General features: G+C 53.8%; 2 protein-coding genes across 7 annotated transcripts in view; one reads left to right on the top strand and one right to left on the bottom strand.

Moving 5' to 3' along the window:
• The window catches only part of Tbc1d2b (TBC1 domain family member 2B), a 71,879-nt gene extending 67,360 nt beyond the window's left edge, over positions 1-4,519 (top strand). Inside the window, exon 13 of the mRNA XM_021207823.1 lies at positions 1,328-4,519. Within this exon, the coding sequence (XP_021063482.1) occupies positions 1,328-1,523 (196 nt within the window). The 3' untranslated portion in view covers positions 1,524-4,519. The remainder of the gene's footprint in view (positions 1-1,327) is intronic.
• Positions 4,520-6,407: 1,888 nt separating this feature from the next.
• Adamts7 (ADAM metallopeptidase with thrombospondin type 1 motif 7) overlaps positions 6,408-12,108 on the bottom strand; it is a 37,314-nt gene continuing 31,613 nt past the window's right edge. For 3 of the 6 annotated variants that reach the window (XM_021206376.1, XM_021206377.1, XM_021206378.1), the window contains 5 exons: positions 11,227-11,379; positions 10,686-10,859; positions 10,459-10,605; positions 9,393-9,555; positions 6,408-6,795 (listed from right to left, as the gene is read on the bottom strand). In XM_021206376.1, the coding sequence (XP_021062035.1) occupies positions 6,638-6,795; positions 9,393-9,555; positions 10,459-10,605; positions 10,686-10,859; positions 11,227-11,379 (795 nt within the window). In that variant the 3' untranslated portion in view covers positions 6,408-6,637. Of the gene's footprint in view, positions 6,796-7,555; positions 7,653-9,392; positions 9,556-10,458; positions 10,606-10,685; positions 10,860-11,226; positions 11,380-12,108 lie in introns of all 6 variants that reach the window. The other 3 variants (XM_029543385.1, XM_029543386.1, XM_029543384.1) reach the window with 2 other exon arrangements.

The raw sequence follows: 12,108 nt of genomic DNA, 5'->3' as shown, positions 1-12,108 counted from the left end.
CCAGATGACAGTGGAGAGCATTTTGGTTCCAGAAATGGATTTGCCTCACCATGACACTCTTAAGGGGATTGTCAGGGCTACCTGGAGATGAATGTCCTCCTCTGCTTCCTGTCACCACTGGACAGAACAAGGCAGCTCCCACTTTGCCTGATCCTACAGCGCCCCCTGGTGAATGGCTCAGGATGCAGTTTCCCCTTTGCTTTAGAAAGTCAAGGCCACGGACCAAGAGCTCCCAATATGTGCGTTAGGTCCTGGTCCTATTCCCCCTGTCCTGCACCCTCCCACCTCCTGGGAAGTTGCGGAGGTTGCTGGTGCCTTTGACCCACCTCCACACTGGAGTTTCAGTATTTTAAGGAGCTGCCCATACTAGCTGTCTGAGGTGAGGCAGTTCTGCAGAGTAGATAGATCTTACATAGTGGTCGGGCGTTTATATAGCCAGGTGCATTCAGGAGACACTGGATGATGCAAGATTGAACTGGTTGGTGGCTGCGGTGGGACCTCTTGGGGTCCATGAGAGGCTGGGCATTCAAGGGCAGTGTCTGGGTTCCCTTGTAAAGCAGCCCGGGCCATGTTGCAGTTGGCTCTTTCCAGCTAGAGGAGTAAACGAATAATTCAGTATTCACTTTCTGAAGCAAGGGCTAAGGTTTCTAGCTTACAGAGCCTGTGGCTCATGTAAGAGAAAGGACAGTGGTGAACTCCTGGGTTCCAGTCTCAATGACATGTCCCAGCTAGCTCACAAAACTAGGCCCGAGAAAACAGCTGGGCCTCGTCAGGCCTGTCTGAACCTTCGGTACTTGCCTGTCCTAGAACACATGGGGAACTTGGCCTGTAAAGAGAGCAGGCCAGTCTCACCTCTTCACTTCCTTATAAGAGAAGCTGTTGGAATATAAAGATGAGAGTATCCTTTATACACCTATGCTAAATGCAGCTCAGGCCTTGGAGCAGCAGGTGGCTAACAAGGGAAATGAGCCCCTGCTATCAGGAAGCAAGACCGTGGGCCGGGCAGAATCCGTTGGGAAGTGACCTATCTCTTGGCGTAAGAGAAGCTCTGTCTTTCTGTGATACCCAGGAACCAATACAACTGACCATGAGTGCTGGAGAGCAAAGCCAGGCATGCAGACAGTCCTTAGCTCTGTTTTTATTAAAGACTGTCCAGTGGCTAAGTATTACAAACCTAAGACATTGTTGTCAGTTGGCCTGGGTTCCCAGGGTGACATTACCCCATCACACGGTACATGTCCCTTACTCCCTTCTCTGGTCTCTAGGCAGAGCTCTGGGCACTCACCTGAGCTCTGCTGATGCTCGTCTCTGCCCTTTGTCCCACCAGGAAGCTGATCAGCATCTCCTTTGGGGATCTGAACCCCTTCCCCCTGCGCCAGATCCGGAACCGGAGAGCCTACCACCTGGAGAAGGTCCGGCTGGAGCTGACAGAGCTGGAGGCCATTCGAGAGGACTTCCTGCGGGAGCGGGACACTAGCCCTGACAAAGGCGAGCTAGTTAGCGATGAGGAGGAAGACACTTGAATGAATCCCCACCCTAGGATGCTGCTCTTCTGCCTTCCTTCATAACCAAAAGTTGCAGAGACACATCTCTGCACGGTCAGATTGTAACATCTACAGCCTCTGGGCTCCTGCTGGGCAGATGTCCAGAGCTAAGCTGCACTCTCTCATCTGCCATTTGGGGGCAGGTGGCTTTACAACCATGTCCTTGTCACATGCATCATATGCTTGCTGCCTGATTGGTGACTCACCGGGTGACTGTTTCCAAGGGCCTGTTTACAGCATCTGCCAGTTGTGTGAGTGTTTCGCCCTGCAAAATCTATGTTCCATATCTCCCTATGCTCTTTCTTTTACCCAAGGGCAGCACTGTGGAGAACTGTGCAGGGGGGCTGCAGTGTGGCTGCTTCCAGGGTCAAAGGGTCACCATAAGAAGAGGGACCTCTTAAAAAGCAAGCACAGAACTGGCCTCCCAGGCTAGCGTGGGAGCCCTCTGCTGGTGGCTTGGCACGGCCAGCCGCAGTCCCTTCTGGACTAGCCTTTGCCTTCCTATATCGCCTTTCCCTCTGCAGGACTCCCCCTGCTCTGCAGCGGCCCCCACACTTCTCACTGCCAGCTGTTTGTCTGTCCCAGCTTGTGGTGGGGCTAGCACAACTCCAAGAGCTGCTGTGGGAAGCTCTTTGTAGCTGGGAACTGACTTATAGATGCCATTCTCCAACTGTGACTGGATTGGGGTTCCAAAGGGACCTTGCAGTAGACCCACCCCTGCATAAGGGGACATGGATAACTCTCAGATATGTGACTTGTGGGCTCCTGGATTCAGGGCTCTAGAATCTCTCCTGCTGGGTGTGGAGTGGGTCTGACTGCCAGCTTCCTGCATCTGGAAACACCTTGAGTGATGAGTTCTAGTCTCTGTGTTGCCTGGATTATCCTTGTCCTCAACAGGGATCTGGGGCCACTGTGGCCTCTGGAATAACAGACTCTGGGGACTTGGAACACTTCTTTCTTGAAGCCCAGAGAGAGCCTGAACAAGAAAGGTTATTTTTGCTCAGTCCCTGATGGGTGGCTGTCATGAGAAAACATCTTACACAGTATTATGGGAACACAAGGGAAACAGCCTTAAGTGGACTACTTTACACTACCTGGGGAAAACTTGGAAACAATCCTTAGTGTAAACACACTCAGACTAAGGAGTGGAGCGAGACAGTTTGGAGAAGCGATTTTTCCATGACCCATTTTCCTGTTTTTGCTGTCTGCTTTCTAGCACTTGAGTGGCCGAGTCTATTTTTCGGTATCTAGACTATGCTTAACTTCTCCAAAAGTTGCTTCATTTATTACCATGTAAAAGGAGCTGGTCTCTATATTTAGCCAATGGCCTTTGCCTATTTTCAGGTATCAAAAATGTCATCATTGTGTCTTTGGGATGGTGGTTTGAGGCCTGGTTTCTTCAGGAAGCTTGTCTGGAGCTGGACAGTGGTCTCACTGCTATTCCAGAGCCTCCCTGAGACCAAATGCAGGACGATGCCCCACCCCCTGTGACCTGCCGGCTGTCAGCCTTGGGGACAGCTGTTAGGAGGTGTCGTAGGGTAGGGTTGGAGCCCTGTGGCTCAGCCCTAGGGCTGTTGCCATGTCAGTTTTGTGCCAGAAGATGCCAGTCCAGGTGTGCATTTGGTGTAAATGTTCTTAGTGGCGTGTTGCTTTTGTCCTGTGTGCTGGTGGAGGCATCTTTAAAGTACCTGGTGGTGCTGGGGCATGGCTTAGAACATGTGCTTGTTATGTGGGACTCTGGGTTCCAGCCCAGTTATTGGAAACAAAAATCTCCAGTATGCACAGGGGGCCTGTTCTGCCGTTCCCTGAGAGACGGCATTAGTTTCTCAGGCAGTTAGCATCAGTGCTCAGGTAAAAGTCTCAAGAGGTCCCAACGGGGATGCAGGAATGCACACTCACAGGCTCTCGTCCCTGGAATAAGTGACCCAATGGCTACAGAGCTGAGAAGGAGTGCTTGCCCTCTTTCCGGTTTGGGGACAAAAAAGCAGATGCTTGTCCCAGAGGCAGGGCTCTGATGACTGAGCCATCTTCTCCCATCCCCTCGTCACTGAGACTGTCTTTACCCTCCAGTGTTCCTGAGCTTCCAGACGTCTCCCAGCCACCATGGCAGGGACCCCAACATCAGGGGCTGCCTTGTGCTGCTTTTCATCTGAACCTCTACCCAGCATGCACCACATGGCTCCTGCCTGGTGAGCCTTGTGGGCTGAGAAAGCCAAAGCACAGCCCCCAGCCAGCGTGTGGGTCCAAATGCACGTGCCACAGTAGGGGAGCACCCTGCGCTCGGCACGCCACCTTGTGGGACCTACCCACAGTCCGACTGTTGATACGTTTATATTTTCACTACATTTTATATTTTTATAGACTATTTTATATTAAGGTTTTTCTAGATCCCGTACAACATTTATATAACAAGTTCTATTTTGTGTGCACGACTCCCCTGTATGTATTTATATCAACCCAAGCCTCCCAGATTGCAGGTCCCTCTTGTGCCACCTTTTCCTCTTAGCCTTGACCGTCCCTCTCCTCTGCTCACCCAGGTAGCCTCGGGGGCCACTTCTAGCTGTGACAACACCCGAACAGCAGTCACTAGTCAGCATTTACTTCTCTGTCTGGTGTTAGTTAGCTGTGGTCTGTTGATACAGGAAGTCCTCTGGCCAGTACCCAGTCAGGTCTTGTTAGCTGTGTTATCGCACAAGCCCCTCTCGCTCAGTACAGTTGTGTCCTGATGCAGCCACTTCTGGGTGGGTGGCTGGTCAGGAAAGTCCTTGAAGAGAGAGGCTAGATGCAAACCCGGTATATGAGGCTCTTCTCCTGTGGGCAACTAGGGGACTTGAGGGCACACTGCCAAGTGACTGTCCTTTTATATCACAGCAGCTTCCATGCTCATCCTTGAGTTAAATGGTAGACTTGTAAAGGAAGAAATAAACTAATTTGTATTACATTCTGCCTTGAAAGGTAGTTGTAGTCATTTGTGACAGAAGCATCTACATGGTCTCGTGGTATGGGGAGTGCATGAGGGCCTTCTCCAGTTTGCCAGCCTCATGATTCTTACGTCTCTTCTCTTGGTTCCACTGGAACGGAGACGGGGTGCCCTTCTTGGCACTGGTAGACCTCAGTTGTCCTGAGTACCATGGCCGAACTATGGGCAGAGGCTGAAGCCCTAAGTGAAATGCTGCCTGTATCTGGAACAGTTTACCACCCCACACCTCCCCCCTTGGGAGATAGGCACCCTTTTGCACCAGCTGTGCGTGTCCAGCCTGAGTCACGGCTTGTTTGCCTCCTGTCTGTGTGGACAGCTCAGGCCCAGCTGCCACAAGGGACTCCCCCAGACATCTCTGGAAAAAACCAAGAATGATTAGGACCAAATGTCTTTCCAACAAGGGGGGAGGGGAGTTTGACCAGGGCTCTTCAGTGTAGGCCTGGACCTATTACACTGCTGCTGTTCTTTGGGAGACGGATCTATTCAGCAAGGCCAGGGGAGCTCCTGAGGCCACACAGCACTACAGTAATGGCAGAGGCCAGAGCTGGGTCAGGGACCCTAGGGCTCTGCCACGGTGCCAGCCCCTGCTGTGTATGAGTCTTGGGCAAGGAAATGGCTCTGCTCCCATCTTTGTGAGGAGTTGCCATGGGGAGTGGATTAGGCAAAGTTATAGGAAGTCATTACTCAGAGTGGATCCCTAGGGCCTCTTTGGGCCCACAGGGCTGCTGCAGGCACAAATAAGAGACAAACCAAATAAGCTCCACTCTCAGCATGGTAGTGCCTGGATGCACAGCAGTGACTTGCTTTCCTGAGTGACCTGATAGACTGTCTGACTTTGACCAAGCCATGTACAGGTGTACCTGGAGCCCAGAATAGGGGGTAGGGGTTCAAGAGCTATACTGAGCTTGTACCTCCTAGGCATGTACTCCTGGACCAGTCCCTTCCCTCCACTGGGGCCTTCTCACCTATTTGACTTCAGGATGAGATGGCAGGAGCAGATGGAACCCAGAGCTTCGTAAACACCTTGACTCCTGAGAGCACCAACCCCCGCTCCACCCTCCCCACTCCTAGGTAGAGCAAGTCACAGGACAGGTGCAGCACTGACTGGGTCCACCCCCCTGATGCCCTTTCCTAGTCTTGGGGAGCAACTTCCAGCATGCCCACGTTCTCAGTGGCTGAGTACCTAAGCCTTCTTGCTTCCACGTGCACCTCACTCTGGCAAATAAAATGGGACAGGTGCCCTCCTGGAACCTCAGGGCCTCAAACACAGAGGGGGGCCTTAATACCGTCCAGAAGACTCCTGAAGACCGACTCACGGCCAGAAGGAAAGGGCAGACAGGGGCTAAGCCCGGGAGGAAGGCTTAGTTATTAATACCCTGTCACTAACCACTACCTGCATGCCCAGCCGCTCTCGAGTAGCACATCTGAGCCTTACCTACTGTCATGCCCCAGGTAGTCCCCGTGGGAGACAAGACAGCCTGATGCATGAGCACACCTGGCTCCATTTCTGTGAAACTCAGGTCTCTGAGGACCTTCGTGGAAGATAGCGGACAGAGGTGAAGAATGATCGGGGACCGTAAACAGGACTCCCTGGACCTCTGCCAACCTGTACCCCCTGCAAAGACCTTGCTCACACCATGTAACCCTCTGGGGATACCCCTTCCCTAGAAGCCACCTCCACCCCCTCCAGGACCTTGTGTGTCTGTTAGGCTGCTATTCATGGCTTCTGAACTGGGTATGCTAATTGGCCCCCCAAGGAACAGAGAAGCTGCTGTCTGCTCTGACTCCCAACAGGGGACAGGGTAGTAGCCATTTGACAAGAGAGGTAGGTAGGTCAGGGTCATGTTGGAGTCTCCAGATCCAAAGACAAGGCCAAATCACTTTGAACGGGTAGATACTCATTTATGTAGAACAATAACAAATGTGCAAACTGTTAGAATAAAAAAATACCTTTTCTGAAAGGAAAGGGGGTCCCCAGCCTGCTACCGTGCAGGGGTGGGGTTAGCACCATTAGGACACGAGGAGCAGGGGGGCTCCACCGCAGCCTGTGGTGGGGCACTGAGGTCTGTGTGTCAAGGGTCAGTCTGTGCATTCAGATGTGGCCTTCCTCGGTTTACTGTCTGGCCACCCGCTGATGGCCTCGGGAAGGGACACCACGGCTGAGTGGAGGACACGAACGGCAGCACTGAGCGCGGATGGTGGGCAGCTGGCAGCGGCCCAGCAGGCGCAGCGTCTCACAGAAATTGAAGGACAGGCGATCCCGTTCACAACCTGGAAAGGGGAGAGAGGAAAGGAAATGCAGTAGGTGGTGTGGTCAGAATCGATGGGGGTGGCCTCCAGAACCACACTTTGTCACCCCGTGATTCAACTGAAAAGCCCCTCTCCCTATCGCCTTAGGAAGAATAGCAGCCAACAAGAAACTGAGTTTCTGAAGGATAGCCCCGGAATCAGAACCCCAGGTCCCCAGCTCTTGTCCCTGCCTCACCTGCCCCTGGACTACTGACACTGTTGGGACTTGGCTTTCTGGAAGAAAAGTTCAAAGACCCCATCCTTTAATGCCTCAGGAGATACCCAAGAGCCTACTGGTCAGCGATGTAAACCTCTCAGCCCCATCTTTATCCCTGCTCACCCCTGGTACTGGACAGGACCAGGCCCACCACTTGTCAGTGTGTCAGACACTGTATTAATATGCATCCACTCTACACTCTGCCACCTCCATTGGTCCCACATGCCTTTGCTGTCATCACTGCCCCACCCCCACCCCCTTACACGTGCACACCCTCCCAGTCTCCTGTGGGCCATGTTCATGCTGAACCTTTGTATGGCAGGACAGCCTATTTTATTGGGTGGTGAAGCTCAGAAAGTTGGACTTGGCCAAGGCCACAGAGATCATCAGTAGGAACCAAAGACTGGGTCAGGCCCCTGGTGGCAGGGCACAGGGGAGGGGGAGTCTTAAGCCCTAGTTGTCACACTCTGAGGCCTGGCTGACTCTCCCGGGAAAACTATTTTGGAAAGTGGCTTGCTTCCAGACCCTTGGCCTTCATCCCAGAGCTACTGCTTCGCTGTTGTTGCTGCTGCTGCTGCTGAAGCCACAGCTGCCCAGACCCCTGCTTGCTTCTGCAGATTCCCTGGGGAGGAAGAACAGGAGGGCAACTGTGGGCCCTGGTCTGGGACATCCCCAGGTACAACAGAGAGAACAAGGCAACAGACAAGCCCCTCCACCCTATCCTTTAGGCAGCGACTCCTAACTGTCACACTAGTTTCCCCTGGTGACCTCCAGCAGACCTAAACACTGAGTGAAGGTTTCCTCTTGATAACAGCCCCCACCTCCATGGGGAAGGTCACATGACCCGGCATGTGAGTAGCCTTGCCACGGTGATCACACACCCTGGAGTTTCCAGGATTTCCAAATGTCCTGTTGAACAATCCCACAAACCATCAAAACATCCTGGAAGCTCCAGGAACTTACAATCCAAGAGTCTTTCCTGATTGGCTCCCTTCACTTGAGGTGGGGGAGGGTGCTGGGAAGTGGGGGATAGGGGCACAGGGAGGCTCTTCACATGGATGGGCATTGGGTAGAAGCCTAGTCACTTCCAGGAGTCCCTGCTAAGCCCACCCTCCCCGTTCCTCTTAGAGACCTTGTAAGCCCACAGCCTCCTGAGCCAGGCTATTTCTAATAGAGCCTCAGTTCCTGCCCTCTCCCTGTCTGCACCACCTGGGACCATAGCTACCGTATTCTCTGCCAACCCTGAGCTTGGCATGAGAAACAGAAGAGCCATAGGCACCGTCAGCCCTGAAGTCAAGCACTGTGGTACAGCACTCAGCTTCACTGTGCTGAGCGTCTTAGAAGTCTGTGGGATCGATGGAAGGAGATGTTGAGAGAGAAGCAGGCTGGGATGGCTTAACAAACCCAGGCTGGCATCTCCCTGGCATGAGGCAATGGGATTCAGGGCAGAATGGCAGAGCAGAAGCGGCTCTGATCCTGAGCCAGTACCACCAGGAACCAGCTGCTGGTAGTGAAGGCTGTGCAGAGCAGGGAAAAGCAGACCAGGGCTGAACGCCCACCCATGTCCTGGGGACAGGTGCATAGAACCAGTAGGTAAATGCCAAGCAAGCTCTTAGGTTCCTTCAGGTGTTGAGGGGCTGGCCTCAGACTCCCCATGCCTTTGCAATGGAGGACAATAATGGCTGCCAAAAATGGGAGGGAGGGCGTAAAGTGGCCTAACCCTCACAGGCAATGCTGAGGCCTTCACCCGCAGACCCCACTAATACAAGAGTAAGGATTGACCATCCCTTTATGCATGAGGAAATGACAATCCAGATAGAGAAATAGAGCCTAAGACTACACAGGTACCCAGGTATGACTCAAGGGCCACACTGTTTCCTGTGTTCGGCGCTGCTGGAGACAGCTGGAGCTTCAGGAAGGAGGTGATTTCCAGAGCTACCTCTGGCTCAGACCTTTCCTCCATAATGGCCCAGCTGGCCAGGAAGTACGGCAGCAGCAGCACCCTGGGAGAGAGTCCTTCCTGTGGCCCACTGCCACCTCTGGGCAGTTATCCTCCTAGGAATAGGCAATGCTCACAGCCCAAGGACATCTTCCCTTCACTGTGGGGACTAAGACCCCAGGGGAGAAAAGCTTGCCACAACTGGGGTCAGGAGGCTCATTCCACTTCCGGAAGGCTACCAAAGTTGCCTGCAGGATGGATGCCTGCGTCGTTGGGATTCCCCTTGGCCGAGTCCCAGTTTGGGACCTTGGCACCCTGTGGCCTCCCAGTTACGGTGACCATGCAGTTTCATCTAGATGATTCTCTAGTTCCTAGCCATTCTCCCCTTATCCCACCATCCCTGAAGAGTAAGGAGACACTCACGTGGGGGTTCAACCAGTTCACAGTCCTCAGTAGCACATGGCCGTGAGCTCTCAGGCCACGCCTCGTGGCTACACAGGTCACTGTCTTCCTCTGCCAAGCCTGTCTGAGTGTTCACGCATTTGACCAGACGCCGCTGAACACCACCACCGCAGGGGGCTGAGCACTGCACAGGAGAGAAGAGAGAATGTCTCCAGGACCAGCCATCACAGTCAGGGACTGCCCATCACTGGACAGGACCACCCTCTCCAGGAAGCCATCCCTGACTAGAGCCTGGTGTTGAACCCCCACTGTCACTGGAGGCATCTGTTCTCGCACTGAGGGCGAGGTACGAGTAAGAAGAGATGCAAAACACACCCAGGAGACCTGCACAGAGAAGGCAGACCCTGGGATGAGGCACCACAGTGCCCATGCGACACAGAAGGAGTGCTACAAGCCAAGAGAGGAAGAGTGTCTCAGGCGTGGCCCCCGCCCTGAGTCAGCCTGTTCCCAGCTTTAATCTGTGCTGGCAGGATACAGGCTCTGCACTTCAGATTTTTCCACTCCTCACTCTATGCTGCCCCCAATTTAAAGATGAAGGGAAAAAAGACAGCCCAGCAAGGCAAAGCACCTGCCCAGAGTCATTCAGCAGCCAGTGGGTCAAGCACCCAGTGAGCTTCTTGAACCAGGCAGCACCCAGTAGGCTCAGCAGCAAGCTGCCCTGCCCTGTGGGACCTCTCTCTACTCTCTTCTGCCAGAGTGGTCTTCGCTCTTTTCCCTGAACACCCCATCGTTCCTGCCTCAGGCTCAGCACTTGCCGTTCTCTTTATCCCTCACTTCAGCATCACTGACTCTTTTAGGTGTCGACCCAAAGTCCTCTCCTCGGAGGACTTTCCCCGCAGGGCCACTTTTCCTCTATCTGATTTTTCCCTGGCAAAGTACAAGGACTTGATCGGGGCACAACGGAATATTTAGTGGCCACAGAGACCAGCACACAGCATGTACAACAACTCATCTTTCTAAGCCCGAGGACCAGGGCCTATCTGCCAAGGGTTGCTCCCAATTCCTCCCCACAAGCAACCCTGCTCACCTGACCCCAGGGCCCTACCACCCACTGTGTGCAGGGGTGGGTGTTGCAGGGCCTGCTGTTGTTGGGTCTCAGCGACTCCTCACAGAGGCCTGGCTCTGGACATGTCACCAGACGCTGCTGTTCACCACCACCACAAGCCTCCGAACACTGGGAGAACAGAGAGGCATCAAGTATAGTCAGGGTCCGAGGGTGTCCTCGGTCCCCGCTTCCCCGGGCCCAGACCTCACCTCTCTCCAGGAGGACATGTACCAGGGGAGGCAGGGCTGGGTCCCACAGAGCTGACGGTGGGGTGGCTTGGTAGGCCCCGGCTGGCAGTGAAAGGGTCGCAGTGGCCGGAGGTCCCGTGTGTCCACACACTGTACATCCCTTGTAGAGGAACCTCCACCACAGTTTCGAGAGCACTGGAGAACAAAGAATAGTCACATAGAGACATTCTTTGCACATGCATGCAACATGAGGTTTATCGTACAGCAGGATTAAACCTTCCAGCTTAGACCAAAGAGTCCCAGTGGACTTGGACACCAGGTGCCAAACACAGGGGACAATACAGATGGAATTATTAGAGTGAGCTGGTAAGAGAGAGTCCAGTAGTGGGTGGTGCGAATACAGAGGAAGGACAGCAACGCAAGCAGGGCCAGGCCATGCTGAATGCAGAACTTCAAGAGGGACAAGAACAGGACCGGATCAGAGTACAGACTGTGGCATGACATTCACCCTGCCCTGCTGGTCTTCACACCACAGCCACAGGACCCAGGGCTCCCTGCTTACCTTACTCCAGTTGCCCGTGCGCCAGGCAGCACAGGGCCTCAGATGACAATGGCGGGCCGGCTGGGGACGGCTGGCGAGGGTGCAGTCCTCGTCATTGCCAGAGCTGCAGCTCACTAGCCTCCAGATGGCGCCCAGGCCACAGGTGGTGGAACACTGTGGACCATAGATACTGTAAGCCCAGCAGCCCACCCACCCACCCACCAGCACCTCAAACCCACCAGCATCTTTATCTGCAAGACAGACTCCTCCACCCACCTCCTGCGAGAAGACTGGGAAAGAAAAAGTCAAATGTCACCAGCAATTAACTACCCCAAGGGCCTGCTAGGCCCACCTACCTACCCTGCCATCCCGTGGCTTCTCACCAGGGAAGTCTGGGCCCTAATCCACTCAGTGAAATGGGTAGGAATGGCATCCGGCCTCTCTCCCCACAGACTATGGACCTCTTACAATGACCATCTAGAGAAGGAGAACTGATCATCTCTTTCCCATACAACTCAGACTATTATGGGATCCCTAACAAAAAAGGGGACTTTGAAGGGTGACAATGGTTGAAACACCTGGAGGAGACGTGCTGTCCCTCTGCTAAACCTGTCTCACCCAGGTCAGACTGAGGCAGCACTGAGTCTGGGAGCCATGGAAAAGAGGCCTTCCTTACCCATCATACCCATACATAAGGTATGATGCCCATTTCTGGGGCACGCGGGCCTGGGTGAGGATGCCCCTCCCGGAGGCACTTGATTTGTAGCTGCTACTGACTTTTCTGACACCTTCCTTCCGTGTGGCCTAGGAATGGCCCTTTAAGAACTCAAGACTCAAGCATATGGGGGGTCCCCACTTCCCTTCTACTTCAAAGTTGGGAGACTGAGGCTCAAGTCTATAGGA

Source organism: Mus pahari, chromosome 10 (assembly GCF_900095145.1).
Source record: "Mus pahari chromosome 10, PAHARI_EIJ_v1.1, whole genome shotgun sequence".
NCBI lineage: Eukaryota > Metazoa > Chordata > Mammalia > Rodentia > Muridae > Mus > Mus pahari.
This window is presented reverse-complemented; position numbering and strand designations above follow the sequence as displayed.